The sequence below is a fragment of the Pediculus humanus genome, genomic scaffold (genome assembly GCF_000006295.1).
Source record: "Pediculus humanus corporis 1103172108318 genomic scaffold, whole genome shotgun sequence".
NCBI lineage: Eukaryota > Metazoa > Arthropoda > Insecta > Psocodea > Pediculidae > Pediculus > Pediculus humanus.
The window spans coordinates 1,416,288-1,439,171 of record NW_002987887.1 but is presented as its reverse complement, the minus strand read 5'-3'; the positions used below and the strand labels follow the sequence as shown (position 1 = coordinate 1,439,171).

The following is a 22,884-nucleotide window of genomic DNA, read 5'->3' as shown; positions in this document are numbered from 1 at the left end:
ATAAAGTAAACTCGAATTTAATGACTCGATATAAATGTTACTTCATAATTATTTACAAGGAAGTATGTGCTTAAAAAAAACTCCATTTTACAAATAAAATTATGAAGTAACATAATAATATCATTATTATTAATAAACAAACTATTAAAATATTTTAATATAATTAATATCGAAACAGTGATTGATCGATAAAACCCCAAAACTAAAAATTTAACTCGAGTGTAACAAACAAATCGAAACAATAATTAATTAATTAATTAATATTTATGTATGTGATGGGTACTTTATTTTAATGTACATAAGTTAAATCAAAAAAAAAAAAAAAAGAAGAAAAATTCACTTTTCAAGTTACAAAATGAGTAGAATTACAAAATGGCTATACTAAATCAAGTTTTTACTTGTTTCATTAATTTTTTAAATTATGAATAAATTTTAAATAATTAAAATTATTAATTAATAATAATAATAATAATAAAACAAACTAAATAATAATTTTTAAATTAGAATTTAAAAAATTACAAAATTTTTGTGATAATTACATAAGTTTATGATTAAATAAAAATTTTTTATGATAATATAGAATTTATAATTCGAGAATTAATGGAATTTACATTTTTAAAAAAAAAAAAACGACGTTAACGAACCTAAATAATAATAATAATAATAATTTGGAAAGTTTAATTAGAAAATATTAATTATTAAAACATTTTATACTTAAAACACGAAATAATAATTAAATAAAATTTTTTTTTTGTATGCGAACGCACAATTCGATAACTCGGTAATGGACCCCGTCGTCGGTTTATTAATACACAGCAGCCTCACACACACACACACACACTTAATAAAAACAAATTTTTTTTTTTTTTAACTTTAATTGTTATTTAAAAAAAAAAAAAAAAAAAAAAAAACACGTCAAATTATTATTAATAAATAAATAAATCACATCGATATTTTATTTATAAATACCCGATCGTAATAACCCGGTTTAAAAAAAAAAAAATTATTATTATTATTATGTAAAAAATTAAATCCATCCATATTATCACTATTTAATATGAAAGTTTTTTTTTTTTTTTTTTTTTGTTCCGTTCCTTCCCCCGTTTTTTTTTTTTTTTTTAAATAAAAATATTATTATGATATATATAATTATACTCACGGGTAATTATTATTTTATATAAATAATAATAATAATTTCATTAATACAATTTGTTAGTTTAATGATTACATATTTTTGCAATTATTCAATACGTTAGGATTGTGTATTGTTTTGTCCACAACAAAGCGATAATGAAATATTTTAATGGCTTCTCCAAAAGCAGAAAATCATTTGAAAGGAAGAACCGGAAATGAAATTATTTTACCAATCGGAAAAAATTATTCCATAGAAACAAAATGTCTACTATTCACGTACATATATAATTTTTTTTTAATTTTATTTCGTTGTTATTAATGTTTTTTTTTTTTAAAGAAATTTATTTTTAAATGAAAATAAAATTCTTTTTTTAAATATTTATTTATTTTTTTTTTTATTTTGTTTAAATAATTAAAATGAATTATAAAAATTTTCCGTTCAAGCCTAAACGATAACGGAAATTTATCATATATAGTCTTTGGTAAAACTTTGATGTTTTTTTTTTTTTTTTTATAATAATAAATGGTGAATTATTATTATTTCAGTATTTCGAACGATTTTTAAAATGGTTTTTTTAAAAAAAAAAAGACATGTATATGACGTTTTAATGAGTTTTTTTTTTTTTTTTTTTACATGAGTGATTAATGTCTTTTTCATCCTTGAAATATTGCAACAAATTAAAAATGGAATCGAAAAACGATGAAGTTATTAGATTATTGTGTAGTCATATGAAATTAGAAAGAGATAAGGGTGTGATTGAATTAGAAAAAACACTTCCGAATCAAAATATTATAGACAGACGTGAATTTCAAAAAATAATAATAAAATTATTAACGGATACGGAAAATTCGTGGGAAAACAAACATGGCTCACTTTTGGGTGCAAAATCATTAATACCTTATTTAAATATTGACGATGATATTGATTGTAATTTTATTTTTGCCATTAAACAAATAACACAAAAACTTTTGACGCATGTTGAAATTAGAGTTAGATTAGCCGCCGGTGAAGTTTTAGGTTGTTTATGTAAAAAAGTTGGAGTAGAAATTTATCAAGAGACTAAAGATACAATATTAAGGTTGATACAAAGTAATTTGGAAAGAACCATACCTGAAGATGATTCGTCTAAATTGGAACAATTCGAAACTGGTAAATTGATTGAGAAATTAGTCGGAGGTTCCGGGCCTGAAAGGGTTTGTATTCGTTAAATCATTTAATTATGGTTTTTTCTGTTGTTCGAATAAAAAAAAAAAAAAAAATGTCTTTTTCAGAGAGGTACAGATGTTGCTCAAATATTTCAAGATTCTACTGGATGGCAAAATTTAGAAACTAGTCTCAAAGCATTTCAATTCATGGTCGAGGGTTGCGGTGCTCATTTTCAACCGTTTATGGATGAGGAATTGTTTTTGTTGATTTTCAAAACATTGTGCCATACAAATCGATTTGTTAGAGAAACTGGTTATTATGTTTGTTCTAGTCTTGTCAGTTGTGGAGTTGCAAATGAAGGTATATTCACATTTAATAAATTTATTTATAAGATGATGCATATAATATTTGTATAGTAATAATCATGGGACGATGAAATTTTTTAGATTCGGAAATGATTGAAAATTTGTCTTCGTTAGATGCATTCGGAAGTGAATTTTATTATGCTACCGATGAATTGTGTAAATATTTGGGAAAAGGTTTAGCAGACAATTGGTCTCAAGTAAGACTATCTGCTTCTGTAGCTACTAGAAATTTTTTATTACCACTACCCAATAATGAATCAAGGCAATTATTTTATCCCATACTATTACCTAGAATGTGTTTAAATCGATATTATGCCGCTGATGGTGTGAGAAATTATAGTCAGGAAACATGGAGGAGAGTTACGGGGACTGCTGGTAAAGAACTAGTCGAACAATATATAGGTGAGTAAAAATAAACTCCATGTTAAATTTTTTGATTTGTTTAAATAAAATTTTAATTTTTTGTTTTTAAGAATCCTTTGTGGAATATTACAAAGAAGCAACTCTCTCCGATAATCATGCAGTTAGGGAGGCAGCCTGTGCTTGCATAGCCGAATTGGCTTCGAAGATATCCAAAGAACATGTCAGGCCATATGTTAATGAATTGCTCAACACTTTAGTTATTTGCTTTCAGGATAATAGTTGGCCTGTGCGAGATGGTTTGTATATTTTTTTATGCTCTTACATGAGAGGTGCCTTTCTTTTTGGGGTTGTTAAATAAATGATGTCTCATATTTTCAGCTGCTTGTTTAGCTTGTGGAAATTTTATATTATGTTTTCCAAATGAGTCGAAGCCAATCATGAAATCATTATATCCGTTATTTTATAGAAATTTATCTGATTCGATTCCTTCTGTGAGACAAGGTGCTGCTTCTTCATTAGCAAGTGTTGTTCGTGCTTTCGGATCTACATCATTGGAAAATATTTTGTCGCACATACGACAAAGTTTAGAGGTTTGTTGTTGGAGACTGAGTCAAGTGTCGACAAAATGAATTTATAAATATTATTTTTATGTTTAAATTTGTTTTGCCATTTTTCATCGAATAATTTTATTAGTGGAAAAATAATTTTGATTTTACAGAATGTAAAAAAACAAGAAACAGAATGTGAAAATTATTTAGATGGTGAAAAAGAAAGTGGAAAATTAGATTTGGTTAAAAAATTAAGGAAAAGTGAAACGACTTTGTATTCGAACAAATCGGTTTATGGATCTAAATTGGGAAGAGGTATTTGGTGTGAGAGTACTTACAATAGAGAAACTCAACCTTGGGAAGCTGCTGACGGGTAATGAAATAATAATAATAATAATAATTGTTATATTATCATTATTTTAGCATGCAAAAGATATTTTTTTTTTGTTTTCAGTTGCGTTTATTTAATCGGTGAGTTAACGCACATAAAAGAAATACAAAACGATGTGATAACAGTTATGGCATTGCTCAAAGAAGCTGGCAGATACCGCCATTACACTCATCACGTCGTTTTCTTAGAGACAATCTGTAAACAAATACCAATATTTGCTAAAAATCTTGGGAAAAAAATTTTTAAAAATATAGCAGAAGATTTTTTCGATATAATTTTTTACTCATTGGTAATAATTGTATTTATGGAAAAATTCTGGATTTAAAACAAATAATAATAATTTGTGGTTGACAAAATTCTTTTTTATTTTCAGGGCTGTGAAAATGCTCTTACTTCCAGTGCTGCGAGTCAGTGTCTCAGTTACATGGCAACATTTTTAGGACCGAACATTCTACGTGGAAAAGTTCAAAATTTCAATCCGAATTTAATAAAATATTTAGAATCTGTCATACATTTAGCACCGTATTAAAATGGAAACGCGAAAATAATAATAATAATAATAATAATATACGTAGCCATTAACGGAATCAATGGCTACGCTCGGAAATCTTTTAAATAATTTTATCCGGTTATTTATCAATTGTTTTGCACGTGTACGTAAACGTGGTACAAAACAAACAAGTTCACGTTAACAATTTTTTTTTTTTTATTTATAATGTGTGAAAAAAAATCAAATATTTATTTTAAATAATTTTTTATGTGAATTTATCGAACGAGAACGAGTCGTCTCTTACTTAATTTAAAAAAAAAATTATTATTATTATTATTAATGTACATAATAATAATTTTATCGATCGCTTTAATAAATTATTAAATATTCTTTTAAGGATATCGAGTGATTACTGTATATAAAAATGAATAAAATGTCTTTCATGGCTACGTGCGGTGGCTCTACATCGCTTTTACACGCACGCACCTACAATTTAAAGGTTGGACAACAAACAAAATGGACGCATCATATTGTGAGAGCGGGAAAATAAGAAATGGCCAGTCGGCGACAATCAAAGTAAATAAGGATAATAATATTAATTTAATATTAAATTCGAGGGGGGGAGAAAGGGGAAGAGGGGGGGAGAGGAGGGAAAAAATGAATGCAATCACATTTTTAATTATTTATAATAAATTATTATTATTATTAATATTTTTTTTACGGTTTTCAGGTCATTAAAAATTATTTTATTATTAATTATTATTATTATTATTATTATTTTAAGGTTAAATGAAAAATTTTTAATAAATATCTTTAATAATGAAAAAAAGAAAAAGGAAAAGAAAATTCAAAAGGAATTTTAAGAAAACTGGGATAGGGAATGACATTTTCAAAGTAGTAAGTTTCAATTTAAAATAAATTTAAATTTTTTTTTTTCTATTATTAGAGTTTTTAAATTAATTAATGTAAGATTATCGGTGGGTGGGGGGCAGAAGGGGGGGGGGGTTGGTGGAAAAACAAACTTTAAACCATTCGTAATCGTTTCGGTAGTATATCTCATTAATTAATTAATAATAATAATAATAATAATAATAATAATAATAATAATAATAATAAATTTTCTTTCTTCTTTAACTTTTCATTAAAATTCACATCATCATCATCATCATCATCATCATCTTCTGATTTCTCTTTCAAATTTATTATTATTATTATTTATTTATTTATTTATTTAACGAATCGATTTATAAGGGGGAGGAATCAAAGTAACGGTGGTGATAATAATAATAATAATAATTCATTAATTAATTAATTAAAACATTAAATTTTTATATTTTATTTTATTCAAACTCAACAACACAAAACGGACAAAATAATAATAATAATAATAATAATAATAATAATAATAACAAACAATAATTTTCCCAAAATACAAATAATAATAATGATAATAATAATAATGATAATAATAATAAAATGATTTTTTCTTTTTTTTTTTTTTACAATTCACAGAGACGATTTTGATTTTTGAAACGTCTTAGATTTCAAATAATAATAATAATAATAATAATAATAATAATAATAATAATAATAATTATAAAGTAAAGTAAATAATGATAATAATAATAATAATAAGTTTTTCTTTTGTTTTTTTTTTTTTTTTAAATAACAAATAATTTATTAGTACAACCGACATTTTGTTTTTTTTTTTTTGTTTTGTACTCGAATTATAATAATTATGCCATGTTTAATGAGTGTGAAAAGTTTTATTTTTTAAATAATTTTTCTTACCCCTTACTGATATACACGCACTCACGCACGCACACGCACACACACACGTGTTTACATCACGCATAATATATAAATATACAAACAATGTAAAAATGATAAACAATTGAAAACAAAAAATAAAAAAAAATTTCCACCATTTTAAATTAAGTAATTATCGATTGATTATTTTGTTTTTTTTATCTTATGCTGCATTATTATTATTATCACATAATGATTCTTTATTTTTTTCAAATGTTTATTATTATTATTATTATTTTATTAACAAATAAATTATTTATTTATTTAAGTACAGATAGAAAGAATGAATAAGAAAATAATTAATAATAATAAAATAAAAAATTTAAACTCAAATTCGAGTATGTAAAAACTTAAATGGGGGGGGAGTTTCTTTGGTTTTTAATTTTTTCTCATTCATTCATTCATTCATTCATTCATAACAACAACTCGATTCATTCATTCATAAAAAAAAAAGAAAAATGGTTTCCTTCTTTATTTTATTTTCTTTATTATTATTATTATTATATAAATAAACACCTAATTATATATTTATCGGAATTTTAAAATATACAACAGCCCATTTGACCCTTTTCTTATATATTATAGACGAAATTAAATAAAATTTTCTTTTTTCTTTTCTTTTCTTTTCTTTTGTATGTATATATTCTAAACATTAAGACATTTCATTTTAGACGAAACTAATTCTACATCCGATGATGTCGATGATGATGATGATGATGAATCCTTTTGATTTTTCCTATTATTAAGCTCTATTTGAAAATCTTTAGTGAAATTAATTGTATGACTAGAAGTGTTTATATTTTCTAATGATTTAGATCTGAAAAGACCGCAGACAGGAGACACGAAATTATCATAATCATCACACAACTCATTATTATCACGACCAGTATCGGAATTTTCACTTTTAGTATGAGTTCTTTCGTGTAATCTATCATTATTATTATCTACTATGACCAATCTACCATTGGGCATGTAATAAGGCATTATCCTGTGCCTGGCTCTCCTGTTGTACATACAAAACGAATTGTTTCTCACTAAATTTGATTCAATGTGAAGAATGTGAAATGAATATTTTTTCATATTGTCATTCATATTTAAATTTTGATATCCTTTTTTCGTTTTGAGCATAGTATACCCCGACCGACTGACTTGATTAATTCAAATCCTCTCCGACTTTTCCATGCCTAAAAAAAAAAAAAATCAAATCATTCATTCATTCATTTATTTATAAATGACACGAACCTGAAACCAGAATAAACCCATTTTCTAAAAGCAAACTTAAAATCGAGTAAATAATAATGATAATTTATAAATACTCTTTTAACTATTAGCAAAAGATAATCAATAGAAATGAAAATTTCTTATGAAAACATATGTAAAAGAGAGAGATAGAGAGATAGAGATAGAGAAAGAGAGAGAGAGAGAAAGATTAAAGTATGTTTAATAATGATACTTAAAAAAAATTGCTTTTGTTATAAATTTAATAATAATAATTACTTAAATTCATTTTAATTGAAAATTAAAACGAGCAAAAAATTAAATTTTTGTATTAATTCGATAAACGATTGGCCTTTGCACTTAAAAATTTTTTTTTTTACAAAAATTAATTCGTTTTCAAAAAAAATTGCATTACATAAAAAATTTAATGTATTTATTATTATTATCAATACCATCACTATTATTTGATTGTTTTTTATAAAATTTAAATATTTTCGGTTATTCATTAGAGAATCGTGTGAAAAAAATTAAATAAAGATTTTAAAAGCCCACGCCTTGTATTCTTTTATAAAATTTATATAAACAATTTTTTAAAAAAACAAACAATTTATTATTATTCGACATGATGATAATATAATTATATAAACTTACCCATTTTAAATAAATGGATTTAAAAGGATTAAATAAAAAAAAAAATTAATATAAAACTATACTCAGAAACAAAAACAACTAAATCCGTATTTTTTATGTATGTGTGTGGGGAAAAAAAAAAAAAATTTATTCTCCTGTTTACAAATAAATGGCTGATTAGTACCAACTTAACGGGGAAAAAAAAAAAAAAATTTTTTACGTGACGAATCATTATTAGGGTGGCAGTTCGTTATTTCCCTCTCGACGAGAGATAAAGGTTCGAATGTTTTCAAAATTATTATTTTAAAACATTTATTTTGTCTTTTTATAGTTATAAACATTTTAAAATAACATTAAAACTTTATTAATTATTAATTTTAATTTTAGATTTTGTTATTTGTTAAGATAACGGACTTATTATTGGATTTACAAACAACGAAAACGGTTGGAATGAAATAAAAATTTATTATTATTATTATTTATTTATTAATAACTTAACATAATATTTTATAAATAATAAAAAGAGAAAACTTAATGCTAATTAAACAATAATAATTAAATGATATTTTATTATAAAATGTGTATATTTTATGCGTGAGATTATGATGAAGAGATTATGGTGAAAAAAATTTAACGGTTTTTGCGTTTTACACGATTCAAAATGGCGTCTCCAATGGTAATAATAATGTGGCAAATGAAATAATTTAAACAAATGAATGTTGAGGTAATTAAACGTTTGTTAAACTTATACAGGTTAAATAAGGAGGTGTTATGCATTTACATTCGATTTTATTATCGTTTGTTTGAAGTAATTCATGTTGTTCGAATTCCAAATCACCAAATTTACATTTTGCCGTTGTTGTTTTTTGTAATTTACCAAGTGCTGGCAATTTGAAATCCTGACCGGGATTAGCTGTCATGAAAAGAAAAATCAATCAATCAATATCGATTACGTTTGTGATGTTTATAATTGTAATGTTTGTAACACTCACGACATTTCCAATCAAATGGACAACAAGCACGTCTACCAAAATAAACAGGTACACAATTTCCATGTAATTTAGATGCATAATGTAATTCAATGTCGCACGTAACATCCTTACAAAAAGGTTCTTCGAATTTTCCTTCGAAACCTTCTTTACATTTACATTCTTTACAGGGTTCGCTTTCGGGATAAAATTTTTGTCCTTCCACGTAAACTTTACCATCTACGAGACATGTTGGCAATGGCGGATCTCCCTCTGCGATTAATGATAAAATGAAAAGGGTACAAAAAATTTTTTCTTTTTTAAAAAATTTTCGTTAGTAATAACGACTTACTGCAATGAGTTTTAACTGAACAACAAGATTCATCAGAATATAATCTCGTACAATTATCATTTTCCAAATGCCAATCGAAACATTCGACATTGGCACAATTGAAAACTCCACGTCCGGTTCCTTTATCTTCAACGCATCTGCAAGCGGCAACACAGGGATTATGTTTAACTCCTGATAATTCGGTACCGATATCGAAATTTTCTCCTTTGAAATTACAAACGTTTGTTTTTCTTGCCGAATCTAAACCCACGACAAAATCATTTACCTTAATGATGTATCCATTGTCGAAAATTTAATGTGTTAAAAAATTAGTGTTAAAAAAACTTACGGGTCGAACAATCGAATTGCGATGGACATTTCGATGCTTCTTCGTGTACAGGTTTACATCCTAATTCTCTGTATAAAAATCCAATGCCGAAATCCGTCGGACACCTTTCGTTGACCGTACCGTACACTCCATTAATCCCGATAAAAAATATTAAAATGATATTAACGAAAGACATTTTTACCAGGTCTCGGTAGGAGAGTTATTGCGTAGAAAACGTTTCACGATTCCTGTTATATAACCACCCGGACCGATATGACATGGTAATGAAATGAACAAACACGGCACAAAAGGAGAGGTATCTTCGAGAAGTGGCCGCCAGGTACAAGGTATTACATAATAAATAAATATTGTCAATTTTTTTTTTTTTTTTTTTTTTAAAGAGCCCGATCGTCCTTTGCCGGTTTTCTCGCGTTTGACCTTCTGCAAAAAATTATTATTATTATTTATCCTTTTCCTCTTAGAGTTTCTCTCTCTCTCTGTTTCTGTCTGTGTCTTTCTCTCTCTTTCTCTCTCTGTTTCTGTCTGTCTTTCTTTCTCTCTCTGTTTCTGTCTCTGTCTCTCTCTCTCTCTCACTCCACGAAGGATTTCCCACTATTTTTCTTATTATTATTATTATTATTATTATTATTATTATTATTATTATTATTATTATTATTATTATCATCATCATCACCGTTCACTGACTTCCAAATAGGCTTTAAAAAATTTTTTTTTTATCAGTGAGTAAATTTAAGTTTAAAGAACTTAACTATTATTATTATTATTATTATTATTATTATTATTTTCATTCATATTTGTTTGTAAAATCGTATTGGAAAAAAAATTTAAAATCAATCACGTGACTTGTTTTTTTTTCATTGTTGTTATCGAACAAATTATTATTATTATTATTATTATTATTGTACGAAGTTCACGAAAGTTTTTCTTAATTTTTTTTTTTTTTTAACTGTTTGTTACAAGAGAGAGAGAGAGAGAAAATTTTTTAAAAATTCGATTCGACGCCATTTTGAATTTTATTTAAACGATAAATTTAAAGGCTGTCATTGACCTTTTTTTTTTTTTTAATAACTTTAAATTTTTTATTTATTTATTTATTTATTTATGTTCGTTTTTATTTGTCAAGATGATTTTTACAAGTTTATAATACGCACGCACACACCCCCACGCATAATTTAATGTTTGAAGTTGTGGTGGTGATGGTGGTGATGGGGGGGGTGGAGGTGGTGGGGGGGTCGTTCAAATAGAAATGTACCACTTAAAACTTGTGCAATATATCCTTGCGAACACGTTGCGCAGTTAATTAATAAATTATTTATCGACAACCTCGCGATTTTATTTACAACAAAAAAAAATGAGGCAAATTTAAAAAAAAAAATTTTTTTTTTTTCCACGAAAACAAAAAAACCGGAAACGCGTTTTATAACAAAAAAAAATTTAAATATGGCGGTAGGTCAGTTCATGGTAATGCGGGACCCTCTCCGTACCAAAATTTTCCTTCCTTTTTTTTTTTTTTTTTTTTTTTTTTGTTAAAATCTTTTTTTACGTTTTTTTTTATCGACGTGAAAATAATAATAATAATTAAATGAAAAGTTCAAAGGTTAACCTATTAAAAAACAATCGTAAATTTTTTTCAAATGGGTTTTTCATATACGTGTGCACAATAATAATAATAATAATAATAATACTTATTAATTATTTTAATTGATTATTTATCGATGGGACAATTAACCCCGAAACAAACAAACAAACAAACGAACGAACAAACGAAAAATTATTATTATTATTAAATAAATATCATAACAGAGAAATATGATATATCAAACATTTCATAAATTTTTTTTTTAAGGTATAAATAAATAAATAATTAATAAATGTTTAATTATGTAGACTTGTGCGTGCGTGCGTGTGTGTGTGTGTGCGTGTGTGCGTGTGCGTGTGCGTGTACATAAAAGACCTCACAGAATTTTTTTTTTTTTTTTTTTTTTTAAAACTTGACCCAAATAAATATTGTTTTTTTTTTTTTGTATCCGGAGCAGGAATCAAAAAAAAACAAGGAAAAATAGGAAAAAGTGGTTTTAGCCTTTGGTTAAATAATTATATATTATTATTATTATTATTCATTCGTCAAGTGTTTTAATAATTTTTTCTATGGAATATGTATATTCAACCTTGACATTGTTGTTGTTGTTGTTGTTCTTATGTATTATTTGCTCTTATGTAAATGACAACCATCGATTATGATTTTTTCATTTTTTTTTATTACAATAATTAATTAATTATTTATTATATCATAAAATAATTTTAATTGTTTATTAAAATCAAATTATTTAATATTTTGTAATTGGTTCAATTGCATAACCTCAAACGTTTAATTTAACCGCTTACACGCCGTTAGAAACTTTTTTTTTTACCATAAAATTTTTAATTCGTACGAAATGATTTATTATTATTATTATCTGAAATATAAACGATTATAAATTAAAATAATTTTTTTTATTATTTTTAATTGGAATTATCACCGTAATAATTTATTTAATAAAAAAGAAAAAAAATTCATTGTTTTTTAAAACATAACCTAACCTGGTTAAAAAAAACTCACCGCCTTTTATACCTATATGTTGGTATTATTGTTTTATTATTCATTTGTGAAAACTAACATGGCGTTGTTATTATTATTTGTGTTGTATTTTATTTTTTTTTTTGAAATTATTACATTTGTAAAGTTTTCGGATTAGAAATATTATCATTTATTATTATTAATTTAATTTTTGAATGATGGTGAATGTGAAAAATTATGTTAAAAACGATGATATATTCTAATTTTTATTCAGTTTCAAAAAATAAAATAAAATAAAAAAAAATTTAGCGGGTGAAATGTGTTGAACTAGTTTCACAAGTAAACACAATGAACATAATATTAATTTATAAGTTGTTGATTTACCGGTTAAATTTATTATCATTATTATTATTATTATTATTTAATTTGATACATTGTTGAAATTTCCGAATAACGATAATAATAATAATATATTTGTATAATTTTTTTTAAAAAAAAAATGTTTAACATCATAATAATAATGAGGTGTAGAATGGAGAAAATTTGTTTTTTTTTTTTCCTCGTATAAATTAAATTTAAAATGACATTAATTTTTTTTTTTTTTTTTGTAAATGAGAGATGTTTCTAAATCTCAGTTATGTATTTTTTTGTTTTTGTTAAAAAATGAATGTGAAAAATTTTTATCAAGTTTCAATATATATACTAGCCTGATGTAGGCTTATAAATATCGAATAATTATATCAAAATGCCCACATGTTACAAGATAAAAATATAAAATCATTTAATATCCTCATTGGAAAATATACTCGCAACAAAACTAATTATTATTATTATTATAATCGAATAATGGAATTTTCTGCCAGTTTAGAATTTCCTAAAATTCCGCATATACAAGAAGCTAACGAGTGGGCATATATTATGAGGAGGACAATGCAAGAAATTGTACCTGGGTTATACCTTGGCCCTTACTCTGCTGCTACCAAATCTAAATTAGGCGTACTGTTACACAATGGTATCACGCATGTGGTTTGTGTGAGACAAGATATCGAAGCGCATATAATAAAACCACATTTTGCCGATAGATTTAAGTGAGTATATAAACAATTAAATTATCAATTATTTGAATTTTTATTATTATTATTATTATTTTTTACAGATATTTAGTTCTGAATATAGCAGACACAAACACTGAAAACATAATAAGGCATTTTTCGAATGTTTGTGTTTTTATTGAAGAAGCGATTAGTAATGGAGGTAAATGTTTAGTTCATAGTAATGCTGGAATATCGAGAAGTGCTGCTCTTGTAATGGCATATATCATGCAAAAATATGGACTTACCTCTAGGTATGAGAAAAAACATTTCCTCCATCTTTTTTTTTTGTTGTTTCGATTGTTTCAATTGTTTCAATCTTTCGAAATGAAAAAAAAATGGAGGAATTAACATTGATAATTATTTATTGTTACAGAGAAGCATTTAGTTTAGTACAACAAAGAAGATTTTGTATAAATCCAAACGAAGGTTTCATGGCACAATTGTCAGAATTCGAACCGATATACAGAGCTCAACAATCGCGTGTAAACGGACAGTGTTCGACGGAAAACAATAGAAACAAAAGGAGGTTGGACGATTTGGACGAAACGTCGTGTCACAAGACTCTAAGTCATTTTTCATCGATGAATGGTAAAATACCGATACACGAATTTGTAAGTTGTCAAAAAAATATACGTTCGTACTCGGATAATTCGCTATGCAATTCGTTGAATTTGAAAAATTGCAATTCTATGATGATAGGAAGAGTTATACAAAATACGCAAACGAGTGGTGGATCATTAGAAGCCATGGATCAAGAAATCACAAGTTGATGATACCTTACATGTAAGTTTTTCTTTTTTTTTTTTTCTTCTTCGAATATCTTAATAGAAAGAGGAAGAGAGATAAAGAGAGAGAGAGAGAGTGAGAGAGATAAAAACATTTGTAAAGCTGATTGATTGTAATTTTCTCAGGCTGTGTTGCTTTTTTTTTTTTTTTTAATAATAATAATAATAATCATGATAAATATGATAAAATTTTTTTATTTTTTTAATTAGTAGTAATAATAAAAAAAAATTTTATGTAAAAGAAATGGAAAGAAAAATGTTTTTTTTTTTTTATTAAAGTTCAGATGGTTAATGTAAGAATAAAAAAATTACAATTCGGTGAGCCTGCCCATGCCTGAGCCTGAGCCTGATTGTTGTTTGAGTTTTAATTAACAAGTTGAGATGTTTTTTTTTTTTTTTTTTTTTTTTAAAAAAATGTACAAAATAATAATGACATAAACAAACAATGGATTTCATTCTTACGGTTTTATCACAGGTAGTAAAAAAAAAAAATTGTAAACTTGTGATAAAATTTATTTACTATAATAATCTATAATATTTTGAATGAAAACAAAATGGATGCTCATTTTTATGTAAGTTTTTGTATGATATTGTTTTTTTTATAGTGATTTTTAACGTCTTGCTTATTTTTTATTTCTTGCCGTTGCTTAATATTTACCACTTATCACAATTTGGGTTGGCAAAACTGTTAGATTTTTGTATTTTACACGAATGAATGCACATACGATCGACATATTGGTTACTTTTATCACAATTTACGATTTAAAGTTTTTTTTTTTTTTTGTTTGGTGCATTGATTCGAGTTTGATTTTCGAAGGACAATGTTATAAAAACAATTTGAGAAACAAAAAACAACACAAAAGGTTAAAGTTCGCGATATTTTCGAGAAAAATATTAATTTTTAACGATGTGAAAAAAATATCAATGAAAATGATTCGAAACGTTTTTCGACCGTTAAATTTGAATTAATGTTATTTAAAATGTCGGACGCGTGAGGTCGCGTCGATCGATGCACGTAACGAATATTTTTAAAATTTAAAAAGTGGATTTTGTGAAAAATGAAAAGAAAAAAAAAAAAATTTAATTTTTAATTATCGAAATGTGATTAACGAATGTCGATAACGTTTAAAAAAAAAAAAAAAAAACAGTTTGTGAGTTTTTCAATTCTTTTCTTCCCACATGAAAACAAACAGTTTTGCCAACCTGACAATTTATTTATTTATGTTTGTGACGAGGCTTCTGATTAACGGAGGAGATGAAAAGGTATAAAATAATTAACGATATTTGTTAACCATCTGAACAACAAATTACGATTGATGAACGGATTTTTAAAAAAAATTTATTTTAATTTTAATTTTTTATTTTAACTTTTTTTTTTTTTCTTTGTTTTTCTCTGGTTTTTTTTTTTTTTTTTTTAATTTTTTTGCGTTTTCATTTTGATTTTTTTGTTCCGTTAATTCATTTTTTAACGGTTACGTAGTATTTATCCGTTATGACGAATGACAATTTATATATATGAACATTTATTTCAATAGTAAATCGCGCGAATCGTGAGATTTTTTAATTTTTTACTGTTGCTGTTGCTGTCGTAGTTACTCGTTAGATTTCAAATAATAATAATAAAATGGGTGCCTAATAATAATAATAATAATTTTTCGAGGCGAAATTGTAATTTTATGTCACGGAAAAAACAAAAAAAAAAAGAATAAATTTTTTTTTTAAAAATAAACATGTATATATTTTCGTTTAATGTTTGTTTTTTTTATATACGATAAATTATATGTATCCTTCATAGAGTAATAAAAAAATGAAAATTGGCAACGCCGCTGTCGTAGCCGACGACGGTGGTGGTGATAGGGGAACGAAGAGCGCGCCACTTGCAACTAAAAATTTTTTTCCCCCACCCCCAAATTAAAATTGGTAGTCGAAATCGGTTCCTTTTAGTTTTAATTTCGTCCATTCGTTGAATTTTTTCGTTTGTTCCGGAGTGAAAGATGTTTTCCATCCTTTTGTTTTACCCTCTCTGAAAAAGGATGCGTTGGGATCTTTTTTTTGGAGTGGAGTCGCATCATCGACATTTATCTAAAAAAGGAAAAGACAAAACAAAATAGGATGATGCAATAGATAATAAGCAATAAACGGTAACAACAATAATAATAATAATAATTGGATTAATTCAAGTTGGATAACCTTGAGAATAATTAATCGGATAAATAGAAAAAAAAATATCAAAGGTACGAAGTTACAATAATAATAATAATAATAATAATAATAATAATATTTAATTACCATCGGATTGTTTTTCATCGATTTGAAATCCAAATGTTCCAACAGTTCCGCCATTTTGTCTTCCCTAACGGTTTTACATAAGAACTTGGCTGTTTTTTCAATGACTTTTCTCAAATCCTCTTTCATTTCTTCGAACGTGTTAAATAATATGTTTGGTTCGTTTCGTAATTTCCAAAAATCTAAAACGTGTTCCCAAAACGGAGAGTAAACGGCTGAAAATAAGTGGCAGGAAAATTTAAAAATTTAATATTAATAATAATATTCAAATTTCAAAACGTTCGATTCGCGAGTGTGACGTCACGGTGACGTCACTTTAACCGGTACGTTTTTTTTTATAATTACATTTATCTTTGTAAAAACTTTCCAAAAATTTATCCAAAGTTCCTTCGTACCAATTATACATTTTAAAATGATGATAATAAGAAATTGCAGCATCTTTCGGATCTCTATAAACGTAAATTATCTAAAATGGAAAGAAAAAATTAATAATAACGAGAGTGAGAGGGAGAGAAATTCGCGGTTAAAGTTATTTATTTGACCTTGGGTTTAACCGTCCACAATTGTTTTGGAAGTAAATGATAGGGTAAATGAGATTTTATGAATCTCGGTGACGTCATTGTTATGACTTGTTCGACTGTATCCGGTTCGTCATCACCTTCGCGACATATTGCCGAGAACCTGATAAAAAAAAGAGATTTTTTAGGTAAAATTAATTATAATAATAATAATTTAAGATACCGAGATCGAGTTCGATCGATGGATCGATTGATCGATTATCGATCGATTATTGCTCACTCTAAAAATGGAAATCTCGTGTATATGAATACGGATTTAGCCGTTTTAAAATCGCAATCGTTGTGAATGAGCCAAATCATTTCTTGAGACCACGTCGTACCTGAAAATTTAATTAATGATTTAATAATTTCAATTTCCTCTGGGGGGTGGGTCGGTGGGTGGGTGGTTAAGGGAGTAGGAGGGAAAGAGGGAGGGAGGGAAGTATTACGTCATCGCAGTTTTCTCACCGCATTTTGGAAAGGTAATGACCCAAACATCATCCTCTCTTACTTCCATGTTATATATTCTGTCGTAGTATTTTTGAAAATTTTTCGGGAGTGCCACGCCATCGACCAACATTTCAGCAGGTGGCATACCTGGTGGCACACATTTTTCTTTCATGTATTCCGATAATTCGTCGTTTAAATCCGTAAAATTCACCATTTTTTGCTGCCTTCCTTTTTATCTGTTGGATTTCAAATTTCTGAAAAACAATTTTTTCAATCACTTTTCAAATAATAATAATAATAATAATAATAATAATAATAATAATAATAATATTAATATTAATAATAGTAACAATAATAATAATAATAAAACGGAAATGATTTTTTCAATAATTTTTCAAATTTTTTTTATTACTTTACACTTATTATTATTAAATTATTATTATTATTAAATTATTATTATTATTAAATTTTTCTTTATATTAATTTTTTTTAACGGTTGAAATTTAAATTAATAATAATAATAATGATAATATTAACTAAAAAAAATGTCGAAAGAACTTTAACGACAAAAAGTTGAAAAGGTTTTGATTTCTACTAACCGTTAAAACTTTTTATAATGTTATTAACAAACTAATACGTATTCATGGAATGTTGTTGATAAGGTTCTTGCGAATGATAATAATAATAATAATAATAATAATATTTAAAAAGAATAATAATAATAATGATACTAATAATAATTAGAATACTCGTTATGGAAAAATGAAAAAAAAAAAACAAACAATAAATATCATTTGTTGGGAGAGAAAAAAAAAAAAAACTTGCAGGATTAACATTAAATTAATTACAATAATATTAATAATAATAATAATAATAATAATAATAATAATAATAATAATAATAATAATGGTTAGTAATATTAATATTAATAATAATGATAATGAGAAGAAGAAGAGGAAAAAATGGTTGTAATTAAACTAAATGTGTGTGTGTTTGACGGATGCTGTGTGAAACATGAGAAGATAATAAAACTAACCGGAAATGGTTATTGATTTATCGGAAATGATGATGATGATGATGATGTAGGGTTCGTAAAAATTGTTAAAATGATAGTTTTAATGTTTTTATAAACGTTTTAGACAATAATAATAATAATAATAATAATTAATATACGTCGGATTGATTACTGATAATAATGAAATTAATTACGTAATTTAAAAATTAATTTTTTTTTTTATTTAATAATTAAAACTTACATCGAAACACTTGACGTTTATTTAAACGATAATAATAATAATAATAATAATGATAATTAATTAGGAAAAAATTTAAAAAAAAAAAAAAACTGCACGTGTTACGTCGGCGGATTAACTTATAAAAAAAAAAATTTTCGTTTGTTTTTTTTTTTAAAATTGTTGCGTGTTAAATTATTTGTAAATATATATATAGATATAAAATAATGAAATACAAACAAACAAACAAACAAACAAACGAATAAATAAATTTTAATTTTTCGGAGAAAAATAAAAAAAATAGTTTTTTTTAAACTCACGTTTTTCACGGTAAATTTTTTGTTTTGTTTTTTGTTTTTAAATAGGATTCAAGGTGAAAATGATAAAAACTTTACTGATAACTACGATGATGATGATGATGATGATGACATCGTTTTTTAAAGACTGAAATAATAAATTAAATGATTTGAAATTAAAAAAAAAAAAAATTTTTCCCTCTCTTGTCTTCTCTTCTGCTGATTTAAAAATAATTTTTTTTTTTCTGTCGTTTATTTTAATTAATTAAAAAAAAAAAAGTGTAGCCATGTTTGTTTGTTTGTTTGTTTGTTTGTTATATAAATAAATTTAAAATGCCGAATATTTTTTTCAACGACCTGAATCAATAAGTTTTTATCATCATCATCATCATTTTAAAAGGGATTTGATTGATTTTAATTAATTAATTAATTAATTTTTTACTTTTTATCATTTTGTAATGTTTGATATATGTCAAAAAAAAATTTTTTAACGATATTTATTGAAAATACCTTTAATCGTTTAATGTCGATACATTTTGAAAACGTTTTGAAAAACTTTGAGTAATTGTGTGACATTTTTTTCTCTTTTTTTTCTTTTTAAATGCAAATTGATAAATTTAAATAATTACGACGATAATTTATTTTACGTTATTTACTAGAATATGACACGTGTGGTAACTTTTTTAAAAAAAAAAAAATTTAATCTTTTTCTCATTTGATTATTATTATTATTATCAATATTTATTTAAATATTTCACGAGTTTTATTTTAATGAGGAGGAGGGGGAGGAGGAGGGGGTGGGGAAGAAGGAATTCGATTTTTTTTAAAAATTAAAATTTGCAATTTTCAATGTGAATTTCTGTTGTTGTTTATTCGTCCATTTTAAAAATGTAAAAGAAAACAAAATGGCGTCTTTTTATTTTTATTTTTTTTTTATGACGTCATTATTGTGTTGGCTATACTAGTCGTTCATTACAAGATGGCGCTCAACTTAACAGTTAAAGTTCACCCCGTTGTGAAATTTCAAATCGTCGATGCATACGAAAGGAGAAGTGCTGATGCTAATCGTGTCATCGGAACACTTTTAGGTAATTATTTAATTTTTAATTATTATTATTCTTGATTTTCCTCCATGTTGTTTTATTTATTAATTAAAATTAAATTTTTTTTGTCGCCGTGTACGTTACATGCCAAGTAATGTATATACATTTTTAACTTTAGTTTTCCTTTTATTTAATTTACTAACATTTATTTATTATCATTATTATTATCATAATATAAATTTTAATTTTGCATATTTAAATATATGTTTAATATTGTTTTACATATATACTGTTTTGATTGTGTTCATCACAGTAGCACATTTGAAATTTATATACATATTTATCTGTTGACATGATTGTTAGGATTTGTCGATAAGGGAGTCGTAGAAGTTACAAATTGTTTTTGTGTGCCGCATAAGGAATATGAAGTGGAAGTTGAAGCTGAATTGTCATATGCCTCAGACATGTATGAACTTAATAGAAAGGTTAATCCTCAGGAAGCGATAATCGGTTGGTGGGCAACAGGTCACGAAGTGACATGTCATTCAAGCGTCATTCACGAGTATTATGCTAGAGAATGTAATAATCCGATTCACATGACATTGGATACTACATTACAAGGGGATAGAATGGGACTTAGAGCATATTTATGGTTTGTTGAATTTCCTCCCATATTTAAAAATGAAAATCTTAATTGTTTGAAAAAAAAAAATTTTATTATTTAAAGCGTTCCCATTGGAGTACCTGGGGGTAAAGCAGGTTCTATGTTTACACCGATTCCAGTTGAAGTTGTTTGTTATGAGCCTGAAATAGTAGGAATTAAATTATGTCAAAAAACTGTCGGAACTAAAGAAATCACAGTGGAACCCATGCAAGATCTTGCACAAGTCGCAGAAGCGACTAATAAATTAAGAGGTTGGATTATTATTTATTAATACATGAATGGTGTAAAATCGAAACTTATGTTGTGATTTTTTTCATATTTAGATTTACTCGATCAAGTATTATCTTATGTTGATGATGTTCTTGCTGCAAAAATTCCGGCTAAAGCAGCTGTGGGTAGAGCATTGCTCGACATGATATATTCAGTTCCGAAAATGAATCCGCAAGAATTTGAATCAATGTTTACATCTAACATAAAAGTAAATTTCACTACATTATTACTATTATTATTATTACTTCTTTTTTCCCATATTTAATGTAAGCCGTTGTATAAACACTAATTTTAATTATCGTTACAGGATTTACTCATGGTCATGACGTTGACTCAATTAACAAAAACACAATTGCAATTAAATGAAAAACTTACAATGCTCACTACGTTGTAATTTCCATTTAAAAAAAATTTATTGAATAAACGATGACAAAAAAAAAAAAAAATTACAATTATAAATTTTTTTTTTTTTTTTTTTCGACATCCTCATCATTTATTCAATGTTGGGATAAAAGGATATGATAAAAGTGAGTAGAAAATAAAATTTTCAAATTAAATATTTGAAAAAAAAAAAAAAAACAAAAAAAAATTTTATTTTTACAATATATTTTAATTAAATTTCAATTATAATTAAATTAAGTACTTTTTTTTTTTTTTTTTTTTTTTTTTATTATTTTAAATCGAATGAATAATTTTATAAAAATAGAAAAGAAATAGTTGTTGTTGTTTACAACGAGAAAACGAATGAGTGAGAAAGAGAGAGAGAGAGATAGAGAAAAGTATGTGTGTGTGTGTGAAATTGTTTTATTAACCATACAAGTAATAATAATGATAATAATTTTCATAATTAAGGCAAAAGAGAGAGTGAGAGAGAGAGAGAAAGAGAAAGAGAGATAGAAAAAGAGAGAGATTTAAATGACAAACACGATTTAAATTATTATTATTATGATGATGATAATAATATTCCCACAATATTATATAAATTTACATAATTAATGATTATTAATAATAATAATAATAGTAAATTAATTTTATCAAACCTCAAATATTATTATTATTATTATTATTATTATTATTATTATTATTACCAATTTAAATTTACAATTTTTTTTTTAAATATTATTAATTTATTATTATAAAAGACCAAAAAAAAAAAAAAAATTTAGGGAACTCGAGTTTTACTTAAGTTAAATCGATTAAAATAATAATAATAATAATAATATTTTAAAATTGATAACATTTAATTTAATTTAATTTAATAAATTATTATTATTATTATTATTATAAGGCTAGAAATATGACTAATTTAATAATGAAATCGAAAACAAAAAAAATTTTTTTTAAAAAAGTGTGAAGGCAATGTAATAATAATAATAATAATAATAATAATAATAATAATGCATTTGTACATGTATTGCGTTTGTGTGAGGTGTTGTGTGTGTGAGTGTGTACATGATTTTCATAAAATACCTAAATAATTTTTTTTATAATAATAATAATAATAAGGTATAAACATTACAAAAACAAAATCCCCCATCCCTCCCACTACCTCCCCACCGAAAATAAATAAATAAATAAATAATAAACCCATAGTATAAACATAAATAAAAGACAACAACAATAACAAAAACAAAATGAAATTAAACATTTAAAAAAAAAAAATTATTTATTTATTTATCAATTATTATTATTATTATTATTAATAAATTAAAAAAAAAAACAACGACAACAAAACGTGATAAGATCATAATGATAATGATAATAATAGTAATAACAATCTTAGGGTAGGGATTAGAGTGATAGAAACCCTGGAATAAATGTTGGGAAAAAAATTCTGGCAGATGATTTGTAGAATCCCGAATAATAATAATGATAATAAAATAATAATAACAATGATAATGATAATA

The 22,884-nt window shown here is 25.1% G+C and overlaps 6 protein-coding genes across 6 annotated transcripts; 3 read left to right on the top strand and 3 right to left on the bottom strand.

Annotated features, from left to right (window-relative positions):
* Positions 1–1,818: 1,818 nt before the first annotated feature.
* Positions 1,819–4,477, top strand: Phum_PHUM604480 (uncharacterized protein; the record flags this gene model as incomplete). Its single annotated transcript, XM_002432860.1, has 8 exons — positions 1,819–2,328; positions 2,407–2,641; positions 2,728–3,048; positions 3,144–3,305; positions 3,388–3,599; positions 3,728–3,930; positions 4,012–4,237; positions 4,322–4,477. The coding sequence occupies 8 exons, from the start codon at positions 1,819–1,821 to the stop codon at positions 4,475–4,477; spliced, it is 2,025 nt and encodes a 674-aa protein (XP_002432905.1).
* Positions 4,478–6,786: 2,309 nt separating this feature from the next.
* Phum_PHUM604470 (uncharacterized protein) lies at positions 6,787–7,339 on the bottom strand (the record flags this gene model as incomplete). The annotated part of the gene is made up of 2 exons (XM_002432859.1): positions 6,787–6,818; positions 7,033–7,339. 2 exons carry the CDS (start codon positions 7,337–7,339, stop codon positions 6,787–6,789), a joined length of 339 nt encoding a protein of 112 aa, XP_002432904.1.
* Positions 7,340–8,823: 1,484 nt separating this feature from the next.
* On the bottom strand, positions 8,824–9,918 carry Phum_PHUM604460 (uncharacterized protein; the record flags this gene model as incomplete). Its single annotated transcript, XM_002432858.1, has 4 exons — positions 8,824–9,008; positions 9,088–9,336; positions 9,416–9,655; positions 9,744–9,918. 4 exons carry the CDS (start codon positions 9,916–9,918, stop codon positions 8,824–8,826), a joined length of 849 nt encoding a protein of 282 aa, XP_002432903.1.
* A 3,228-nt stretch (positions 9,919–13,146) lies between these two features.
* Phum_PHUM604450 (serine/threonine/tyrosine-interacting protein, putative) lies at positions 13,147–14,164 on the top strand (the record flags this gene model as incomplete). The annotated part of the gene is made up of 3 exons (XM_002432857.1): positions 13,147–13,388; positions 13,457–13,645; positions 13,768–14,164. The coding sequence occupies 3 exons, from the start codon at positions 13,147–13,149 to the stop codon at positions 14,162–14,164; spliced, it is 828 nt and encodes a 275-aa protein (XP_002432902.1).
* Positions 14,165–16,090: 1,926 nt separating this feature from the next.
* Positions 16,091–17,686, bottom strand: Phum_PHUM604440 (uncharacterized protein; the record flags this gene model as incomplete). The annotated part of the gene is made up of 6 exons (XM_002432856.1): positions 16,091–16,261; positions 16,469–16,680; positions 16,811–16,931; positions 17,008–17,146; positions 17,264–17,363; positions 17,491–17,686. The coding sequence occupies 6 exons, from the start codon at positions 17,684–17,686 to the stop codon at positions 16,091–16,093; spliced, it is 939 nt and encodes a 312-aa protein (XP_002432901.1).
* Positions 17,687–19,979: 2,293 nt separating this feature from the next.
* Phum_PHUM604430 (eukaryotic translation initiation factor 3 subunit, putative) lies at positions 19,980–21,371 on the top strand (the record flags this gene model as incomplete). The annotated part of the gene is made up of 5 exons (XM_002432855.1): positions 19,980–20,088; positions 20,407–20,695; positions 20,771–20,958; positions 21,031–21,185; positions 21,285–21,371. 5 exons carry the CDS (start codon positions 19,980–19,982, stop codon positions 21,369–21,371), a joined length of 828 nt encoding a protein of 275 aa, XP_002432900.1.
* Between the last annotated feature and the right edge of the window lie 1,513 nt (positions 21,372–22,884).